Raw genomic sequence first — 20,651 nt, 5'->3', positions numbered from 1 at the left:
AACGGCAGACAGAACGCAAGATAAGCACTCAACTACAAACCCCTTAAAAACGAGAAATTATAGAATGAACCCAAATTTTATGAAAATATGAAATCTGTCCTTAAAAACACAAACTTTATAAACCCTCGAAAAACCCTAGTTCTTCCTCTTTCTGCAAATATCAGAGCCAAAAAGCCTCCTTCAATACCAAAAATTGAAACTCCCATTTGTACAATACATATAGATACACGTAAAGCCCTCAATTTTACAGGAATTAAAAAATGGAGGTGGAAACTGTAAATAACGTGATGTGCCAATTCACAGACCGGGAAGGGACGGCTCTTGGAGCTCCCTTGTATCTTCCTCAAAACGCGGGTCCACAACAGCTTCAACAGATAGTCAATAAGCTTCTCAACAATGTAAGTTTATAAATTCCTGTTGTTATATGTGTCATTGTGATACTGGATCCTTTTGGTTGCTGAGAAAATTGGTAAGAGAAGGAATATAACCAGTGGTTGTTGAACATCTGTTAACAGTGGAAAGAATAACAAATAGGTCTGTTACTGGGAAAGTAAAGCTAAACTCTTGATGGTATTTGAAATACTTAAAAGAATGTTGCTCTGCGCTTGCATAACTAAACAATGCATTACTGTTAAAAGGGATGAGAAGAAAGCCAAAGACAGTGCTAAACTCTGCAACTCTTTTTGTTTTAGGATGAGAAATTGCCATATGCTTTCTACATATCAGATCAGGAGCTTCTTGTTCCACTTGAAACTTACTTGCAGAAAAATAAAGGTTAGTAGAAGGGAAAAGGGTAATATTCCAGTATGCACAATATGATCTCTCTCTCTCTCTCTCTCTCTCGCTCTCTCTCTCTCTCTCTCTCGTAAAATAAAGGAGGCTTAGGGAAAGTTTTCCATATTGTTGATTTATGGGTTCAAAAAACTTGTTCAGTTTCTGTGGAGAAGGTACTTCCCATTGTTTATCAACCGCAAGCTGTTTTCCGAATTCGTCCAGTTAATCGTTGTTCGGCAACTATTGCTGGTATGATATTGGTTTTCTTCTTGCACTTACATTTACATGAGAATTGTTGTACAGAAGCCTTTGTTTATGCCATCATAACTATGTAGCCAAGTTTGATAATTTTTCTTTACTTAAAACTGACCCATGGCACCTTGTCAGTCAAGGTCACTGAACTGTTCCTTTTGATTGAGGAAACTCCTTTGAATTTTAAAAATTTTCCTTCTGAGTATCTGATTGTATTGTAATTGCAAATTTCTATAAAATGTTCAAAAGGTAGCTCAATTATTTTGGGGCTAGGAGTTAGTGATTAGGGTTTAGTTAGGAATGCAAGTGCTGGCCATTCACCATAAAGGAAGCTCCACAATTGATATGCTATTAAAATCAAAGCTAAGAAACCAATAGATATTATGGATTTCTGTCAATTTATTATTAAATTCTTAATTTGTGCAAGCATATGCATGTTAATGTGGACCTTCGTTTTATCTTTTATCTCATGTCTAGAGAACGAAAGTTATTATCTTTATGATGTATTAAATGCTTGGCGAAGGAAATATTAGGTAAGCTTGATCCTAACTTTTATTGATTGATGATAAATCCCTATTTGTGGCTTTGGTGTTCAAAGAATGCTTCTTCCTATTTGTAAATGAGTAACATGCGTGAGTTCATATTTAGTTTGTGTGATTTGATTTATCAGCCTTCGTTTTGATATTATTCACTTTTTTTTGTGTGGTGTTATGTGACTGCAGGTCATACAGAAGCTGTACTTTCAGTTGCTTTTAGTCCTGATGGGCGACATTTGGCTAGTGGCTCTGGGGATACCACTGTTCGCCTATGGGATCTTAATACCCAAACACCAATGTTTACATGTACAGGTTTGTATCTAGAATATGTTGTTTTACTTGCCTAGTAAAAGGTTGCTGCATGAAAACATTCACACACATACAGAAAAGACATAGTTCAATGAAAGCATTTGGATCTTTTGAACTATTTAAGCAGCCTGGATACGATTTTTGATAATCTTAATAATTTAAGACAATATCCTATCCATAATGATTTGTTTGGATGCATGTGCTGATTTTTCAATGTGCATACTTGGCAAAGGGAATGCCCTTTAATTTTTGTGGGTGTTTGTGTGCATACGCTTTCCATGTAGTGGTAACTGTTGTTTCTCATGTTAGGGTTAGCATCTAAATTAACTTTAGATGGTGACCCTATTAATCATTGATCATCCTATTTATTGAATCAGCCTTTGATAACTCTTTGATCCAGGACACAAGAATTGGGTTCTTTGTATTGCATGGTCACCAGATGGTAAGCATCTAGTGAGTGGGAGCAAGGCTGGAGAACTTCAGTGTTGGGATCCTCAGACAGGAAAGCCATCAGGCAATCCACTCATGGTAGAGTCTCTATGATTAAATGGCTGATGCTTCATATCAATGCTGTTCTGTTTTTCTATTTATTTATTCATAAAGCAAGTTACCCCACCTTAGGGATTGAGAATTCCATAAGTGGACTGCTACTTGGATGGTTCTCATGGGTTTGTCCAGGCACAAGGCCATGTTTTCTTATATTTAAGCATATCTTCCTATCATTATACAACAACGAGGTTGTGAAAAGATGAATCTTGGTTCAATAAAGGTTGCTCCACTGCGACCTAGAGATCACTGGTTCACATTGGAGATAGCATCCTTTCAATGCAATAGGAGATTTCATAGATCTGACTCCCAGAAGTCTTCTGTATGGAAACTATGTATTCTCCTTTTTTGAATGTTTATTGTGATTAACTCTCTCTTGAATGCAATTTTTCTGTTGAAAACTTGGTGGAGAATCCTTAACGCTTTTCTATTATCAAATAATTACAAGGACATTTGTTATGAAAAACAAATAGTTATTCTCTATAGTCTCGTTGTGATTAGTAGTAACTTGTAAGTCTCCTTTTTAAAGTTGATCAGAAGATAAGTTTCATCCATATAGCTCTTTATCTGGTGAATATCTTACGTCTTAGACCTTTTCTTGGCAATGTGATGATCGATGCAAATGCTAAAATATTTTGTTTTGTGCATTATAAATGGTAATCCCTCTATTTCAACTGAATTTCTTAACAAGATCTAATTGTGACCCTACAATGTTGCTTCAATTTCTTGTTCCTATCAAATTGGTATTCCTTTTGAAATTAACAATTTTCACAATGTCACATATTTTGTCTTTTAATTGTTGTGCTGTTCGAAGTAAATGTAGATACTAATATTTGGAATTTTCCTTCTCTTAGGGCCACAAAAAATGGATTACTGGCATCTCTTGGGAACCAGTCCACTTGAATGCTCCATGCCGCCGATTTGTTAGTTCTAGCAAAGACGGTGATGCACGCATATGGGATGTTTCATTAAGGAAATGTGTTATTTGTCTCACTGGTCATACACTTGCAATAACCTGTGTGAAATGGGGTGGAGATGGAGTAATTTATACAGGGTATTTTTTTTCTTTTGTTGGCAGTGTTATATCGAACCATAATTACATAGCCACCATTACATTCCTTTTGGAGGCGAATCACCATTTTCTTATTCCTTTGTAGGAAATCTAAAAATCATGAATTAGCTTTTAGGCCAATCTTTATCCAAGAACTCCCTGATTTACTTAAAATCTGATTATACTGAATTAAGATATATATAGTGTTAATTTCATGGTATCTTTATGTTGCATTTGTACATAATTTGATTTTATGAGCATAAATTACTTCCATACTTTGTTTCTACATGCTGAACAAAGCCTTAATATCTACACAGTTTTTTTCTCTCTGTCCACATCTTTTCTAACTTATGTATCTCTCCTGAATGGGGAGGCTTCTAAACCTTTCTCTATTTCCTTTGCTGGCTTCTTTCAACCCAACCAAAAGCTAGAGCCTTGTCTTGTTTGGGCCCAACCTTAAAATTTAACAACTTGGTTTAGCAGTTGTAAAATGGTGGATTTATTTATCCTTTTACTACTTAGTTTTATCTTCTCTAGGTTGATGGGCCTAGGGAATGAGGGGATTGGTGATATTGGAAAAGCTGACTTGGAAAAGGATCTAGAGAGACTGAAAATCTAAAAGCTATTGAACTTCTGTGTAGTATGTTAATAGCATTTTATGGTTCAGTAATTTGTGGGAGCTTATCATACAAGTTAGTGAACTGAATTCAGTCATTGATAGTAGTTTGTATTTTGATCTTTCCCTTCCATAAATAAGAGAGTGCAAGATTTTTCTGGAGCATTATCTTTGAGTTGGCCTGGACGGGTTGCCCTTTTGATTTTTTTGGCGTTAATTTATGTCGTTGAACTATAAAATTTGTTCTCAAGATAGTTGAGTACTATCATGGCTCCACCATGCTTTAGCCATATTTATTGGTCACGTCTTCTTCTCTACTTTTGCAGCTCCCAAGATTGTACAATCAAAGTGTGGGAGACTTCACAGGGGAAATTAATTCGTGAATTGAAGGTAGTTGTATATCCCAACTGGTGTCAGTTTCTCATCTTCAGTTCTCTCATTGCCTGACTGCACAGAGGTTCTACTAAATGTGTGTTGATATCATTATCATGTTGCTTGCATTTCATTCATGTCCGAGAAGTCGTATAATTTAATTCCATCAGTAAACCTCCAAGGTCCAGTCTTGTTTTTTCTTGGTCTTCCCCTCTTCTTCCTCCTGTGGCTTCCTCAAGGTGTATATTTGATTCTTCTACATCTCCCCGCTTTGTGATTGTCAAATGTCTACCAAATGTCAAGTTTGATTGTAATGTTAGTGCAGTAATGGACGTGCTGGTTTGAGCTGTTCAATTTTTGTTTCTTTCTAAAAAAGATATGTTATGTTTCTCCAAATAGTAACTTTAATTAAAAACTGTTGCTGATCACTCACCTATGCAGTTAGTGCTGTCAGTTTATTGTATTTTGTGATTCTTTCAGATTATAGAGTTGTTAATACAATGTATCTTCTCCTTCTAGTTTTAGCTTTCTTTATGACTTCTCCTTTTATTTATGATACTTGTTCTAGGGTCATGGACATTGGGTTAACTCCCTTGCTTTGAGCACTGAATATGTTCTTCGCACTGGAGCTTTTGATCATACTGGAAAAACATATGCTTCGCCAGAGGAAATGAAAAAGGTATTTGATTTATTTGCTCTACTTCCTACTGGACTAAACTGTTCTTTGTTTCTTTCTATACGGAAGTAAGTGTAGTGCATGGTGCAACAAAATTTTGTAGGTTGCTCTTGAAAGGTACAACAAAATGAAAGGCAGTGGCCCTGAGAGATTAGTTTCAGGTTCTGATGATTTTACTATGTTTCTCTGGGAACCTGCTGTTAGCAAACACCCCAAAACTCGTATGACGGGTCATCAACAGGTATGTGGTATATGATTGTATTTGTTCAGTTTACAATTACAGTTGTTGATGGTGCTTTGTTGGGAGTGCAATGCAAAGAATCCAAAACTTTCTTGGTGGTTCCAGTCCATCAATTTCAATTGTATCATAGTCCTCTTTTTAGTACTTTAATCCATTACATGGTGCTTGTCTTTCCACAGTTCCATCTCTCTCTCTCTGACTCTTTTGTTTTCAACTCTCTTTCTTTTCCTAAAGAGGCCCACATGGTTATAAATGTCTAGAACTCACGTTTATCTTTTTGATTGATATCTGTGCCACTGCAGTAAGCATAGTTTGAATGCAACGATCCCCATATAACTATCGTGCAGTTTCTAAATTATTGTTTCAACCTTTGACTTCTCTACACACATCACCTAGATGATGTGTTATGACTTGCTTGCTTATGGAATCTTGTTGGAAATGCAAATATTGGTGATAATATACATATCATAACTGTTACAGGAGTCTTAATATAGATATTCTCTGAATTTATTATCTTCAATGGAGTGCAGCCTTCATATTTAACATTTATCTCTGTTTAATGTTTTACTTTTGAGTTAAAAGTGTTGAACTACTTGTTTGTTTCTACTTTCTACAGCTTGTAAATCATGTTTACTTCTCACCTGATGGGCAATGGGTGGCTAGTGCCTCATTTGATAGGTCAGTCAAGTTATGGAATGGTGTTACAGGAAAATTTGTTGCTGCTTTTCGGGGACATGTTGGGCCTGTTTATCAAATCAGGTTTGAGTTGTTTCAATAGTTTTGTTTCTGGTACATCTACTTGATAGTGTTCATCTATATGTTGTATGATGTTCCACAGCTGGTCAGCTGACAGTAGGCTTCTTTTAAGCGGGAGCAAAGATTCCACGCTGAAGGTATCATGCACTTCCTTTTAGCCCTTTCATTGAGTTGTTTAGCATTCCAAAAGGATCCTTCGATTATACATGGTATTCCATTTTAGAATATTTGCAACCTTAGTGCTCATTGTTGATGGTATTCAGTATTTTTTTAGCGTCAAAATTTATTTCATTTTCCAGGTTTGGGATATAAGGACACAGAAGTTAAAACAAGACCTTCCAGGCCATGCTGATGAGGTCCGTTCTCTGCAAGTCCAAAGGGCTATTTCACCTTTGTGCTGTTTATGTAATTGTAAATGATCTTTTGAGTTCTGATTTGTTTTATTGTGGTAAGGTATATGCTGTTGATTGGAGTCCCGATGGTGAGAAGGTAGCTTCTGGAGGTAAAGACAGGGTATTGAAGTTATGGATGGGCTAGATGAGCTAGCAGAGTAGCACATTGTAGAAATATCAAGCGGCATAAGAGTTGGCAGTTGCCCTGGACAGCAAAATGATGTGATGATGTCTACACACTAAGCGGTAGGCATAACAGCATGATACTGCAAGAATTGGCTTGAGGAATGGTCACTTGGTCAGTGGACGAAACACGTCTATTTTCATGTGAGCACTGCAATTTTGCTACCATTGCTTATGGTGTTTGTGGATTGCAATTTAGGATTATCCCACTTATCTATTATCTCTATAACCTGGATATATTTTGTCTTGAATGGGGAAATGAATGAAATGGTTCATGACTCGTTCATTTTTCATTCTTGTTTGATTTGCAAGGATTTTTTTCCTTCTTATTAGCATCCATTATTCTATAAAGAGATTCACTAGAGATGTCCACTGTCAATGACATTCCTTGTGATGCTAAATCTGATATCTAAAGGTCCTATTATTTTCTTTTTTCAAACTTTTCATGTAAAAGTGAAGATTCGTCTTATTTCTCCCTGTAAAGCTTCAGCCTTTTGTTATTTTGGCTACCAGCAGTAATGCTGCAACTCAAATCTAAGTTCAACACGTATTCCTAAAATCTTAGCTGAGGTATCTCTTTTCACAGCGTACCAAGAGGTGAGAGATTTTGATCCATCAGTTGGACTTGAACCTCTTTAATCTGAAGTAACTGGTTATCTGTGCCAATCCATGTAAATTCTCAAGGGGAAAATAATGTACTGCAGTTAATTGGTTTTTCACTTTAGGATTTATAATTTATTTCAAGATCTGTGATTTAATTTTGTATCAAAATAGTATTTTGTGATATAAATTTAACGATAACATGAGATATAAAAATTACCACTGTTTGCTAATGACATGATATTATGATGTACTATTCTACCACAAATTCTGAATAAACTACAGATTTTAAACTACAGATTTTAAAGTGGAAAGTCAATAAAATTACATGATATTTTTTTATATTTTTTTCGATCTTAATGGTCAACAGATAACTTGGGGAATACTTGGGCATGGGAAGAATCATGTTTTAGCTGTGAGCCAGGTCGATGAATAATGTGAAAGTGATTAAACAGAAAATGGACAGGAGTTCATCTTTTATTTGCTGCCAAATTCTGAAATTCTCTCTTTCTGCTGTCTAGATGTGCAGAAATGCATAATCCCTCTTTCATTTTACGCACTTGTTTTCCATTACTTCAGTAGCGGATACAATCTGAATCAGATGCTTAGAAAGCCCTTCTCCTTCAAGCTTTCAATGGTGTCTCTAAGAGTCACTTCCAAAGGAATGAAGCTGATTCCCAAAGTTTTTGCCTTCTCCATTGATACCATGTACTTCTGTACGGGCAAGTTGTTGAGGCTATGAGTAACACATCTGCAATAATTGAACGACACAAACTAATAGTTATCAAATTCTTTAAATCCCATCATAAAAGCTTAAACTTTTAGATTTAGTAGTTTCTTGATAGGTTCAATTAATTATATGCATAAAAAATTGTCGGAAATTGAGGAAATATGCAAAGTTTGTTTACACTTGGCAAACAAAAAAAAAGCTTATTTTCTCTTGCAATTGATCTAAACTAGTTGTCTGAAGGCAATTACTATTACTATGATTATGGCATGGTTATCCAGAAATAGGATTTAAAAAAAAAAATCAGCATGGATATATAGCATATGATTGAAATATCATACAAACTGTAGCAAAAACTCACTTTGCAGGAAGGGGCAAGGTGGGGTATTGTTGATGAATAATCTTTAAAACCTCAGAATAGTGGAGAGCATTTGTAACTAGGCAATATCTTCCATTAGCAGAAGGAATCTCAAATGCTCGAATATGTGCATAGGCAACATCCCGAACATCAACTGATCTATAATTTGCATCAGGGTACGTTTGTGCTCCTGCAACTCAAAAGATTGCCAGATTTTATCAGAAGAAACCATACAGAATCATCTTGATGCAAGACAGACTGCTTCAATGTAGCACAACAAAATTTCCTACTCAAACCAAGCAGAATGACAAAAAAAAAAAAGAAAAAAGATTCATATAGGCGACATGAGATATATAGATTCAGGTTGAGATCGATTTCATTTCCCAGATAATCATGTCCACAGAAGTTTATATGGAGCAAGCATCAAACAATAATCCTAAATGGTGCAGGAAGAAAAAAAAAATACCATTTACAAGATTGAGAATCATCTCTACAGTCCCATTAAGAGTTGGCTGTAAGGGAGGACCACTCACAAATCCTGGATTTATTGTAACCAAGTCAATTGAGTTCTCCTTTGCAAATTTCCAAGCAGCCTCCTCTGCTAATGTTTTTGAAAGCACGTACCATAACTGGAAAGAAACTAATTTAATTGCATCAGCATACAAGAAAAAGAAGAACAATAGATATGCTCCATCATATGTGATATAGTTAGGTCTGACCACAGTATGGTTCATGTTGGAATCAATTGCCTAATTAATTACGTAATCATAGGAATTTGTACAATTAACAGATTTGATATATATTATTTTCTGTACATTGTTATTTTGTTTCTTTAAAATAGAACAATATATATGCTTCCTTCGTATGTGATATGGTTAGGCGTGACCACATTTTGGTTCGGAACCGGCTTGATTTAGAATTTTTGTTATTCCATTCTTTAGAAAAAAGTTATATTAGTTGATTTCTTTCTTTTTATTTTTTTACTATACATAAATAAATACTATTGTAGTTTTAAAAAATTTGAACCAGAGTCAAAATTTAACCAGATACAGGAGTAAGTTGGGTAATAACCCTAGATCTCTAGGATCTGTTCTTCTGTTAAAGTAGGAACCGGTAGAACCAAATCAGACCTGTTTTGAACTGTAACCATTTTCGAACTGAAATTCCTCTAGACCAGCAGTTTTAACCCAAGATTGGATTGGAACCGGCCCGTGGCTGTTGGCTGGGCCCATATATAATTGCATTTGGTCACATAGAAGAAATAATAAGAAATTAGCATTCAATCAAACCTTCAATTCCTTACAAACTGCTGGATCTGAAAACCAAGTCTCATCAACCACCACATCAAGATGCAGAGGTTTTCCATTATATGGAATTGTTGCCATAGAAGAAGTAATAATCACTCTCTTAACAGACTTGACTTTTGTGCATGCTTTAAGAACATTAAGTGTTCCTTTCACTGCTGGATCAATTAGTTCTGCCTGAAACCCAGAAAAATAAAATGGGAATATTTCTTGCAGTTCATGTAATTCAATGAAGAAAATGTTGATACTGCTAACAAAAGAGAGCTGAAATGAAAAAATAAGAAAAATTACTATCTAATCCTTATATTACGTAAAAATTTATTAATTGGACTCTGAATTTTGCAAAATTTATCAAAAGTGTTTCTATATTCATTAATTTTGATCCTTAAATATTTTAGTTCTATGATTTGGAAAAACTGGTTAGTTTCTCCCGTTGGACTAAATAGTAAATTTTCTGGGAAAAAAAGAAAAGAAGAAAGAAAAAGAAGCACAGAATCAAATTTCATCGGCTAACATATCAAGCAGATGGAGGGGATTTGGAAGGTAGAAGAGAGGGAACCTGTGGATCAGTTGCTGCAAATAATACAGGGGATGCTGTATGGAAAACTCCTTCACATCCATCAACTGCAGCATCAAAAGACCCTTCTTCTAGTAAATTTGCTTTAAACAAATGAAGCCTTTCCTTAGCTCCATCAAGTGCTAGCAAGTGATCTGTTTTTTTGGGATCACCTGTGTCACATTTAAATCATTGATTAAATTAGCGTGAAAAGTTGAGCATTAGTTACATTTCTCAAGTGTTTGGATCAAATTCTCAGTCCTGAGGTTTCCTAGACCCATAGATTCCTGTGCAAAAACCTTGCCTGAAATATGGTCAAATTGGGTTTTTTCTCATAGAAGAAGAAGAAGAAGAAGAAAAGAAGAAGTTGTGACCTGGGTCTCGAACAGTGGTTTTGACGACATAACCTCTTTGGAGTAATATCTTAACCAACCATGAAGCTATGTAGCCTGAGCCTCCTGTTACACACACCACCTTCCCTTCTCCATTCATACTGTCTGGTAAAGAAAGCAAGAGAAACGAGTACTTGCTATTTCTTCTCTGTAAGTTTCTTTATAGACAATGAAAATTGAAAGGGACGCCTCACCTTAACGAGTATTTTTAAGGGAAAATTATTGCATGGTCCCATGGTCTCGCTGATTAGCAACGTCAGCAATATTAAAAACAAATGGGTGGAATTAAATTAATTTAAAATTTTAATTTAATTTTAAATTTAATTTGATTTGATTTAATTTTTATTTTAAAAAAATTTTAATTAATTTAATTTTTTTTATTTTATCATAAAAATAAAAAAATTAATCGATTAATAATAATAATATATTATTTTTAATAATATAAAAATTATATTATTAAAATTAAAATATTTCAATTAAATTTTAAAATAAAAATAAAATATAAAAATTAAAAAATTTATTAAAAATTCAAATCAATCAAATTGAATTGAATCGAATGAAATCGAATTGATTTGATTCAATTTCAGATCAAAATCGATTCGATTTGATTTTTATAAATATTAAAATTTTAATTTTTAATTTATTTAATTCGGTTTAATTTTAAACTGAACCAATCGAATGCTTACCTTTATTTATTAGTCGTATGATTTTAAAAAATATATTAAATTTTTTAAAAAAAAATTTACTAATTAATTATTTTATTATTTTTAGTCTTTAAATATTAAAAATAAAATTTAAAATACTTTTAATTTAAATTAAATGGATTAATTAATTTATATTTTTAAACAATTAATTAAAAAGTTTTTCTATATGGTTAACATAATAATTTTTTTATTTTTAATTTTATCATTTAACTCTAATTTTTTTAATATTATTTCTCACTTTACATCTCTCTTCATTTCATTTTTCAATTAAAATTCAATAAATGTTAGAAACTTACACAAAACATATCACATTACATTCCTTTTTATTATTTTTAATTATTAAATATAAAATTTTATCTTTCTAATAATATTAAAATTGTATACTCTTCCTTTCCTACTAATTATTTATGAAATTAAATATTGCAAATAAATAAAATAAATATTCTATATCAACCAAACTTTAATAATCCATAAATTTTTTAAATGTCACAATAAATATTATTAATTTTAATTTTAATGTATCTTGCCCAACTATTATATTATTAATTTAATTTTATGATTTTATAAACCACCATAATTAAAAGTAATTTAAATATTTTATCTGATTAGAATATTATATCATGTTGATTATCTAATAATTTTTAAATATTATTTTTATTTCTATTAATTTTGTTTGTAGGTCTGCTAATTGTGTAATTAATGCGCTTACTCGAGTTAGTCGTGATGTTTCGAGTCTGATTAAAGTCTTTTGTAATTCATGCGCTTATTCGAGTTAGTCATGGTATTTCGATCCTGATTGAGGTATTTTTCTCGCCTTCTAATTGTATTTCTGAATTGATAGTTCTTGAAACTTAATCAAATTTAAGTTTTTATTAAAAAAAATCAATAAGTTATAAAATAATATAATTAATAAATAATAAAAAAGGCAACCAGATTCAGTTCTCTATTTTCTTTTTAACTCTTTCTTTTCATTTACATGCTTTGACAAGAGTTTGTAATTAGCTTGGCTATTAAAAAATAAATGAAATGGGATAGATGGGGAGGAAAAGGAGAAAAATGTGTTTTTAAGTTTTTTAACTTGAAAATGAATTTTTATAATACATAAAATAAGATTAAAAGAGTTTCCAGTAGCCGAAATGACTTTTTTTTTTTTTTTTTTTTGCTTTTCTTCTTGTTTATTTGATTGATTGAATCGATAATGTCAATATTCAATTTAAATCGAAAAAATTGATCAAATTGAATTAATTTAAAAATTTAATTCGGTTTTTTATTTATTTCAGTTCGATTTGATTTTTAATTTTAAAATTTAAATTATTTCAGTTCAGTTCGATTTTAATCAGAAAAAAATAAAAAATTAAATCGGACAAATTAATAATAATAATATATTATTTTCAATAATATAAAGAGATTAGATGATATTAAAGTTAAAAATATTTTAATTAAATTTTAAAATATTAAAAATAAAATGTAAAAAATAAAAAAAATTATTAAAAATTCAAATCAATTAAATCAAACTGAATCGAACTGAATCAAATCGATTTGATTTAATTTAATTTTTGATTAAAATTGATTCAGTTTAATTTTTATAAATACTAAAATTTTAATTTTTGATTTATTCGATTCATTTCGATTTTAAACCGAATAACGCTTAAAATGCCTAACTCAACTATCTATATTTTAATGTTAAATCTCAACTTGCAAATTAAATTTCCTATTCCTGTCATTTTCCCTTTCAATTTATTAAGAAGCATGAAATAAATATTAAAAAGTGTGTCTTAGGCTCTATATTTTGGAAATAATTTATGTAAAATATTTTTTAAAAAATAACTTATTTTCTATTAATTGATTAAAATATTAAAAAATAAAAAGTGATATGGAATTCATACATAAAAAACCTAATTGTAAAAAACATTCTTAAAAAATTAACTTCTTTTGATAAAAAAAACAATTTTTTTTTGATAATTTTTTTCAATTGACCCAATCGCTAAAAAATAAGAAAATATATTTTCAGGAAAGCAAACAGAGTCTCAACTACTCAAATAACTCCAATCCATATGTTTCAACAACATGGACTTCTGTCAAAGTAAAAGACAAACAGAAAGATAGATTGCAGGCGAAATTTATTTTATTTATCTGCATATAGCTTGTCATTTTTACATTTTCTTGCAAGAAAATCATAAAAAAAATTCCTATAAATGTGATCATCCACATAGTAATGAAATAAAAATCCCACATACATGGAACCAAGCATGAGTTGTACATATAAGTCATGACCACAATCTTCTGCGATGACATTAATTTACTGTTCAGGAAGATGTTGAGCTAAGTGAGCATGCCTTTCACATACAATCTTCAATTACAGTTGGAGAAATTCAAATAATATCTACAAGTATCTGAAACCTGAAGGTTTTTGTGGAAAAGAGCGTTGTTCGTTCTGAATTTTGCTGGTGATTTTTGCTTCCCGTCACTATTACATACAGTCTAAGTCAGATGCTGAGGAAGTCCTTCTCCTTCAGGCTCTCAATAGTGTCCTTGAGAGTAACTTCCAGAGGAATGAAGTTGATACCCAAAGTTTTGGCTTTCTCTTTGGATACCTTGAAATGTGGCAAGAATGGATGGTTTTTATCATCACATCTACAATGTTTGAACAACACAGGGATTTCAATGAGAGAAATTGCAATTAAGAGTACAAGAAAGCTCGAAAAACAGAAAATAGTGAAGTTATTTAGGACATTGCTGATAAATGAAAGTTGTTTACGCGAAGTCTTATTTTTGGCCGATATATATTTATACCTTTAAACTTGATAAAAAAAACCTTGTGACACCTTGAACTTTGAACGTGCTCCATGACACCTAAACTATTTATAAGTGTAAATAAGATGACCTCGTAATGAGTGTCATTTAAATTATACTTTTAAATTGTTCAAGTGTGTCAGAGGACATCTTCAAAATTTGGGGAATTAATCTTCTGAATGTTTCTCAACACTCTCTCTCAAAACTGATTCTAACTGCTCATCTGAATTGCCTATGTAACTCCAGAAATGGTATCCAAAATGATCTAGCCTAAAATGAGTGGCATTTGAATTTTAGAAGCCAATCACTTACTTTGCAGGAAGGTGCAAGGAGGGGAAATGTTCATGGACAATCTTCAGAACTTCAGAGAAGTGTAACACATTAGCAACTAAACAATATCTGCCACAAGCTGATGGAACCTCAAATGCTTGAATATGTGCTTCTGCAACATCTCTAACATCAGTTGACCTGTAATATGCATCCGGATATGTTTCAGCTCCTGCACCCATAAAACTAAGATATTCCATCACAGAAATTAAAGCATAATCACATTGCGCAGCAAATTGCTTTGATTAGTTGGGATAAATTTGAAATTTCATGGTCATTTAAAGCAAACTCTCAAACACAGGCAGAAAGGAGAATATAATCTATATAACTAATCCAAATTGTGATGAAACTCAACTAAGTTTAGTTAAGTAAAATAATCACATATCTACATATATATCCTCTTCTAGCAATTCTTTTTCATTTGGAAGGCTATCATATATAATTCTTATATAATCCTAAATGGTAGCTTTATTAAAAAAAATGGTAGCTGAATATTACCATTTACAATATTAAGAATCATCTCCACACTGAAATTAAGAGTTGGCTGTAAGAGGGGGCCGATCACGTATGCTGGATGTATTGTAACTAAGTCAATTCCATTCTCTTCTGCAAAATTCCAAGCAACCTCTTCTGCCAAAGTTTTTGCAACCATATACCAAAGCTGAAAAGAAACTAAATTAACTGGCATCAGCATATAATAAGAAGTAAACTAGTTGATATGGAGTATTAAAAATATTGCATATAAGATTTATAAACCAAAACAAAGTAAATAAAGTACTAAGAAATTAGCAAAAATAACACCTTCATTTCCTTACAAACTGCAAGATCCGAATGCCAAGTCTCATCAACCACCACATCAGGGGTCAGAGATTTTCTGCCATACAAAACTGCTGCCATAGAAGATGTAATAACCACTCGCTTGATAGACTGAAATTTTATACATGATTTAAGTACATTAAGTGTTCCTTTCACTGCAGGATCAACTAGTTCTGCCTGAAAACAGCAAAACAAAGTGGAAGTATTTTGTGAATAGACTGCTTATGAACAGTGGAAAAACCAGATAATATCTCCAAATTTTAAGCATAATCAGAAGGTATGAGAAAGAGAAAGAAACCTGTGGATCAGTAACTGAATATAATACAGGGGATGCTGCATGGAAAACACCTTCACACCCATCAATTGCAGAATCAAAAGACCCTTCTTCCAGTAAGTCAGCTTTGAACAAATTAAGTCTTTCCTTAGCTCCATCAAGAGCAAGCAAGTGATCTGTTTTCTTTGAATCACCTGCTACATATTTGAATAGAACGGTTGACATTAATGGGATTTTTCAGAACGGAGAGATTCTTCATAAAACTTAATCTAATTTGGTAAAGAATTAGCAAGAATTAGGTTGATCAAACAACTTTAATTGAATTTCATCATACTTGTGTATACAACGAACACTAACTGTTTGAAAAATTTCCTAACTTAAAAAAAAAAGAAAAAAAAGAAAAAAAAAGAAGTTACCGATCTGGTTGGAATTCACACGACACACACAATTTAACAAAAATTAATTAAAAGAATATGAAGAAGATCTTAAACAATGCCTGATAATAACTACATAATCAAATTAATGTTAAAAAAGAGAAGAAAAACAAAGAAAGATGGGAGAAGCTGACTTGGGTCGCGAACGGTGGCGTTAACTGTGTAACCCTTTTGTAGCAAGAAATTAACAAGCCATGAAGCTATGTAACCAGAGCCTCCCGTAACACACACCACCTTCCCTTCTCCGCTCATCCTCTGTGTGACTCTGTGTGTGGGTCTATGGAGGGATGGGCTACACTGCTCCATCCAGGCTGTAGTTACTTTACATTTATTATAATGGAGTACCGCTGAAATTCTGCAATAATTTAAGAGAAATAAGCAACTTTTATTTTCAGATATAAAGGAATCTTAAGCCTTTTTTGAGTCTTATAATTGTACAGGGGAACGAACATAAATTAGGGATAACACAAAGAAAAATTTTTTTCTATTTTTTTATGTCGTTTAAATAAATTATTAGAAGAAATAATTTCTCTGTTATTGAATTTTTTGGTATATTTTCTCGTTGTGGGATTGTGACCCGTATAAAATCTGCGGATCAACAATTTATATATATTTTTATTATAAAAATACAAATAATTTAATATTAAAAAATGACAAATAACTAATAATTTTAAATTTTAATAACATAATAATATTATCTATTTTTTATAATAATATTTATATTTAATATTATTATATTTCATGATGATGCGGGGCGTCAAGTTAGCTCATAGATAATGTGATATCACGTTATTTATGTGATATTACGTTAACTCATAGATAATGTGATATCACATTATTTATATGATATTACTTATCGTGATGGTAAATTATGTTTGAACGAGAATAAAATTAGAGAAAATTTCGATGGAGATCTATAATAATATTAACGTGCAAATCATTTATTTTACTTTGATATAGAGAAAAAAGACTAATCGAATCGTCTAGTAGCTAGTTTTCTCTGAAATTTTCCTTAAAATAGCTGAAATTCGAGACGAATTTTACTGAATAATAAAACCAATTATTAAAGGGATCAGGGCACAACTCCCTCGATTTATGCTTAGGGTACGTATATTTTGATTGATAATATATCATTCCACATAAACTCCATTCTTCATATAATCTATTATAATATTAATTATTATATAGTTTTTAAATTTATAAAATATTATTGAACCCTAAATATTAAAAATGTTAAGATTTCAAAATGGGAAAAGATTAGGAAAAAAAAAAAAAGGAATGCAGTCTTTCACCACTGCAACAGCATTTGAGGCTAAACAGAACATTCTATAACCAAAACACAAAAAGCAAGTAAACCTACTAGAATTCCAACATTCACATGACATGCAATTTAACATTATCGCATTCCGAATGTGGAAAATATCACATTACTCCAAAGATTTAGTCTCAGTAGGCGCAAACTCCCCCGGAAGAGAGTGACAAAGGGAGAAAAAAGAGAATCCATTATTCAGACAGTAAGGTATCCTTTCTCCTTCAAGCTTTCAATGGTGTCCTTCACAGTAACCTCTAAAGGAGTGAAGATAATGCCCAAAGCTTTAGCTTTCTCTTTGGAAATCTCATATTCCGGCACAAAAGGCTTGCCTTCTTCACATCTGTTATGAAAGAAGAAAGAAAAAAAAAGGAAACCTTGACAAAATCTTCAATCTTGTCAGAAAAATTGCTATTGATGACATTAAACAAACCTTTCAGGTAGGCATGATGTAGGGTAATGTTCATGCACGATCTTCAGTATCTCAGATATATGTCCATGTTTTCCAACCAAACAGTATCTGCCACTAGCTGAAGCTTTTTCAAATGCTTGAATATGTGCATTAGCAACATCTCTAACATCAACAAACTTGTCAATGTCATCTGGAAATCTTTCCATTCCTACACATAAAGAAAATGAAAGAAAATCATAAGGATTTTCATTAGTTAACGTTGTTAAACCAGTTATTTGAAAGCAAATCAAGATTTTTTTTTTCTTTCATTGTGGAAGGTTACCGGCAGATTAAATTTAAGTAGAAAAGCAAGCTTTCTATAGTTGTCCAAGTGAAATAGACATAGAATTTATCAAAAACAAAATCAACTCCCTTGTACCCCTTTTGCAGAAAAAGGTTGGATGAATTGGTGCTCGTTTTTTATTAGATTATTGGATTTACATCCATCATGACTGATGGGGCTTGAACCTGAAGCTTCTGTGTCTAGCCATCGACTGTGCTTTGACCAATTAAACTATCCAATGCCATGCCATAAAGCAGACAGCTCATATATTTTTATGATGGACAGTACTTACCTTAACATGGAGCAACTGACTTTAAGGCAGATTTGAATCGGACCTAATTTTTACTGTCAACGTTCAATAAAGACTCACGATAGCCTTTTGAAAAGGGAATTTCGAGACGTATGATTTTAAAAAATGTGACGAGAGCCGCAGGTCTGTCACAAAGTTTAATATGGAAATTCTATCGTTTAAGGGTCAATTTTGTATTTTAATTATTTTTTTAGATATTTTGAGTATTTTTATAATTTTGCATATTAGGATTTTATTTCTATTATAAATAACATCTCTTAACTGTTAGAAACTCACTTTTTCAACTTTTGAGAAATTTCAATAAAACTTTTAGTTTTCTAGTCTATCCTTTTGTTATTTCGTCTTAACCAAACGATATTGGTTAAAACGGAGTCTAAATAGTCATTTATCATACCTACACCGGATTCATATGACTGGTAATGTAAATATATGCCCGCCATCATTTTATACTATAGCTCCATATGGATTTGGTCTAAGTATTTTTTTTTATGATTTCATTGAACCCCTTTGCTAATTAGATTTTAAATTGGAATCGCCAAATTGTGACACAAACTGGAGGTCCAACATGCAATAAAGCTTTAACATATTTTTCACTGTTTAATTGTGGGAAATTTATCTCTAACAGAATTAGTGACAAATTACAAATGGTTGAAGAGTACCTTTCATATGATTCAGAACCATCTCCACAGTGAGATTAATAGTTGGCTGCAAGAGAGGACCAATCACCCATCCTGGATGCGTTGTTACCAAGTCAATTCCATTTTCTTTTGCAAATTTCCAAGCAGTATCTTCAGCTAAGGTTTTTGAAAGAGCATACCAATGCTGAAAAGAACCAAAAGCAGATAAACTCAACAAGAAAAAGTCAACAGATAGTGTTCTTCATCAGAATTTGAGTTAATATCATTTTCAGACTGAGCAGTACCTTATTTTCCTGATAAAAAGCTGGATCAGCAAACCAAGTTTCATCAACTACCACATCAGGGGCCACAAGTTGTCCTTTGCGCATTACTGTTAGAATTGAAGATGTTAAAACCACTCTCTTCACAGAAGGAACTTTTACACATGATTTGAGTATGTTTAGTGTTCCCTTTATTGCAGGTTCAAGAATTTCTGTCTGAAAAATCTAGATATTGTTAGAAAGTTATAACACACAATAGGGATAAAAGAACAACTAGAATTCACATAAATTTTACCTGAGGGTCATTTGTTGAACGAATAACAGGAGAAGCTGTATGAAATACACCTTCACATCCATCAATTACTGCATCAAAAGCTCCCTCTTCTAGTAAATTTGCTTTGAACAAGTGAAGTCTTTCTTTTGCCCCATCAAGAACTCGCAAGTGCTCTATCTTCTTAGGATCATCTACGACATATATCCAAAAAAAAAAAGCAAAGAGAAACAAGGGTTGTAGAAATCAGTAGATTAGGAGTTCAAATCTTAACAGGAGTTTAAAATTTTTCTGTAATTTAGAAAAGGAAGAGATGGTCACCTAGGTCACGAACAGTGGCTTTAACTGTATAACCACGCTGGAGCAAAAGCTTGAGCAGCCATGAAGCTATGTAACCTGAACCACCAGTTACACACACCGCTTTTCCTTCTCTGCTCATATTCTTTTTTTTTTTTCTCTCTTTTAAAGAAAATATGGATTATGACAGATTCTGCTTTCAGAAGGAAGTTTTGAGCATCATTTGATGCCTCTCTGTGTGACTTTTAAATGGAATAACCAACTTGAGTTTTGGGTCAGCAATGAGCTCTGGTTTGGTTTCTGCATAGAAATGAGCTAAGATCATTGACTTCAGGAGCACCAAGAGCTTGTCAAGACCCATTGCTTTAAATGTTTTCTTTGTAAAATATGAAACATGCTAATTGTGTTTTAAAATTGTAGAAAAGGACAAAGTACTAGAGTTTTTGCCTTTCTAACTTGTACCAGCCATTTGGTCAAAGCTTTGTGCTTTCTTTATTGAAACAAATTTTCAATGGCCTAATCTAAAGACAACTTTTCACAAAATTGCAATTTAATCCTGGCGCCGAGATTTTTGAAACAACATAACAAAGCTACACAGAATGTAAAATAGATTAACCAATAAACAATAATTGCAGAAGAATGTGAAGTACCATATATTATTACAACTAAAGAGAATACAACAAAAGCAATATACGGATAAATGCAGGAGGTTAATCATTCAGTCCTAACTCTCTACTTCCCATCAAAATATTTTCATCTACCAAAGAAGGCAAAGGTTGATCAATTATGCCAAGAATAAAAGCAACCAAACCCATGTCCTAAATTTTGAAGATTATTCAGAAA

General features: G+C 32.3%; 2 protein-coding genes and 1 pseudogene across 2 annotated transcripts; 1 reads left to right on the top strand and 2 right to left on the bottom strand.

The window, feature by feature from the left end:
* The first annotated feature begins 87 nt into the window (after positions 1-87).
* Positions 88-6,997, top strand: LOC110624058 (notchless protein homolog). The gene is made up of 13 exons (XM_021769128.2): positions 88-398; positions 693-774; positions 934-1,023; positions 1,749-1,874; positions 2,272-2,399; positions 3,272-3,471; positions 4,411-4,474; positions 5,025-5,135; positions 5,236-5,373; positions 5,990-6,132; positions 6,212-6,266; positions 6,429-6,485; positions 6,583-6,997. Exons 1-13 carry the CDS (start codon positions 261-263, stop codon positions 6,664-6,666), a joined length of 1,416 nt encoding a protein of 471 aa, XP_021624820.1. The 5' UTR covers positions 88-260; the 3' UTR covers positions 6,667-6,997.
* A 736-nt stretch (positions 6,998-7,733) lies between these two features.
* Positions 7,734-16,397, bottom strand: LOC110624939 (annotated as a pseudogene).
* An 852-nt stretch (positions 16,398-17,249) lies between these two features.
* LOC122721238 (phenylacetaldehyde reductase-like) lies at positions 17,250-20,160 on the bottom strand. Its single transcript, XM_043960547.1, has 6 exons — positions 19,833-20,160; positions 19,536-19,705; positions 19,265-19,456; positions 19,002-19,164; positions 17,732-17,918; positions 17,250-17,641 (listed from the first exon to the last, which is right to left on the bottom strand). The coding sequence occupies exons 1-6, from the start codon at positions 19,948-19,950 to the stop codon at positions 17,497-17,499; spliced, it is 975 nt and encodes a 324-aa protein (XP_043816482.1). The 5' UTR covers positions 19,951-20,160; the 3' UTR covers positions 17,250-17,496.
* Positions 20,161-20,651: the final 491 nt, after the last annotated feature.

Source organism: Manihot esculenta, chromosome 10 (genome assembly GCF_001659605.2).
Source record: "Manihot esculenta cultivar AM560-2 chromosome 10, M.esculenta_v8, whole genome shotgun sequence".
NCBI classification, from domain to species: domain Eukaryota; kingdom Viridiplantae; phylum Streptophyta; class Magnoliopsida; order Malpighiales; family Euphorbiaceae; genus Manihot; species Manihot esculenta.
Note: the sequence above shows the minus strand (reverse complement) of the source record. Positions and strands in the feature narration are given on the sequence as shown.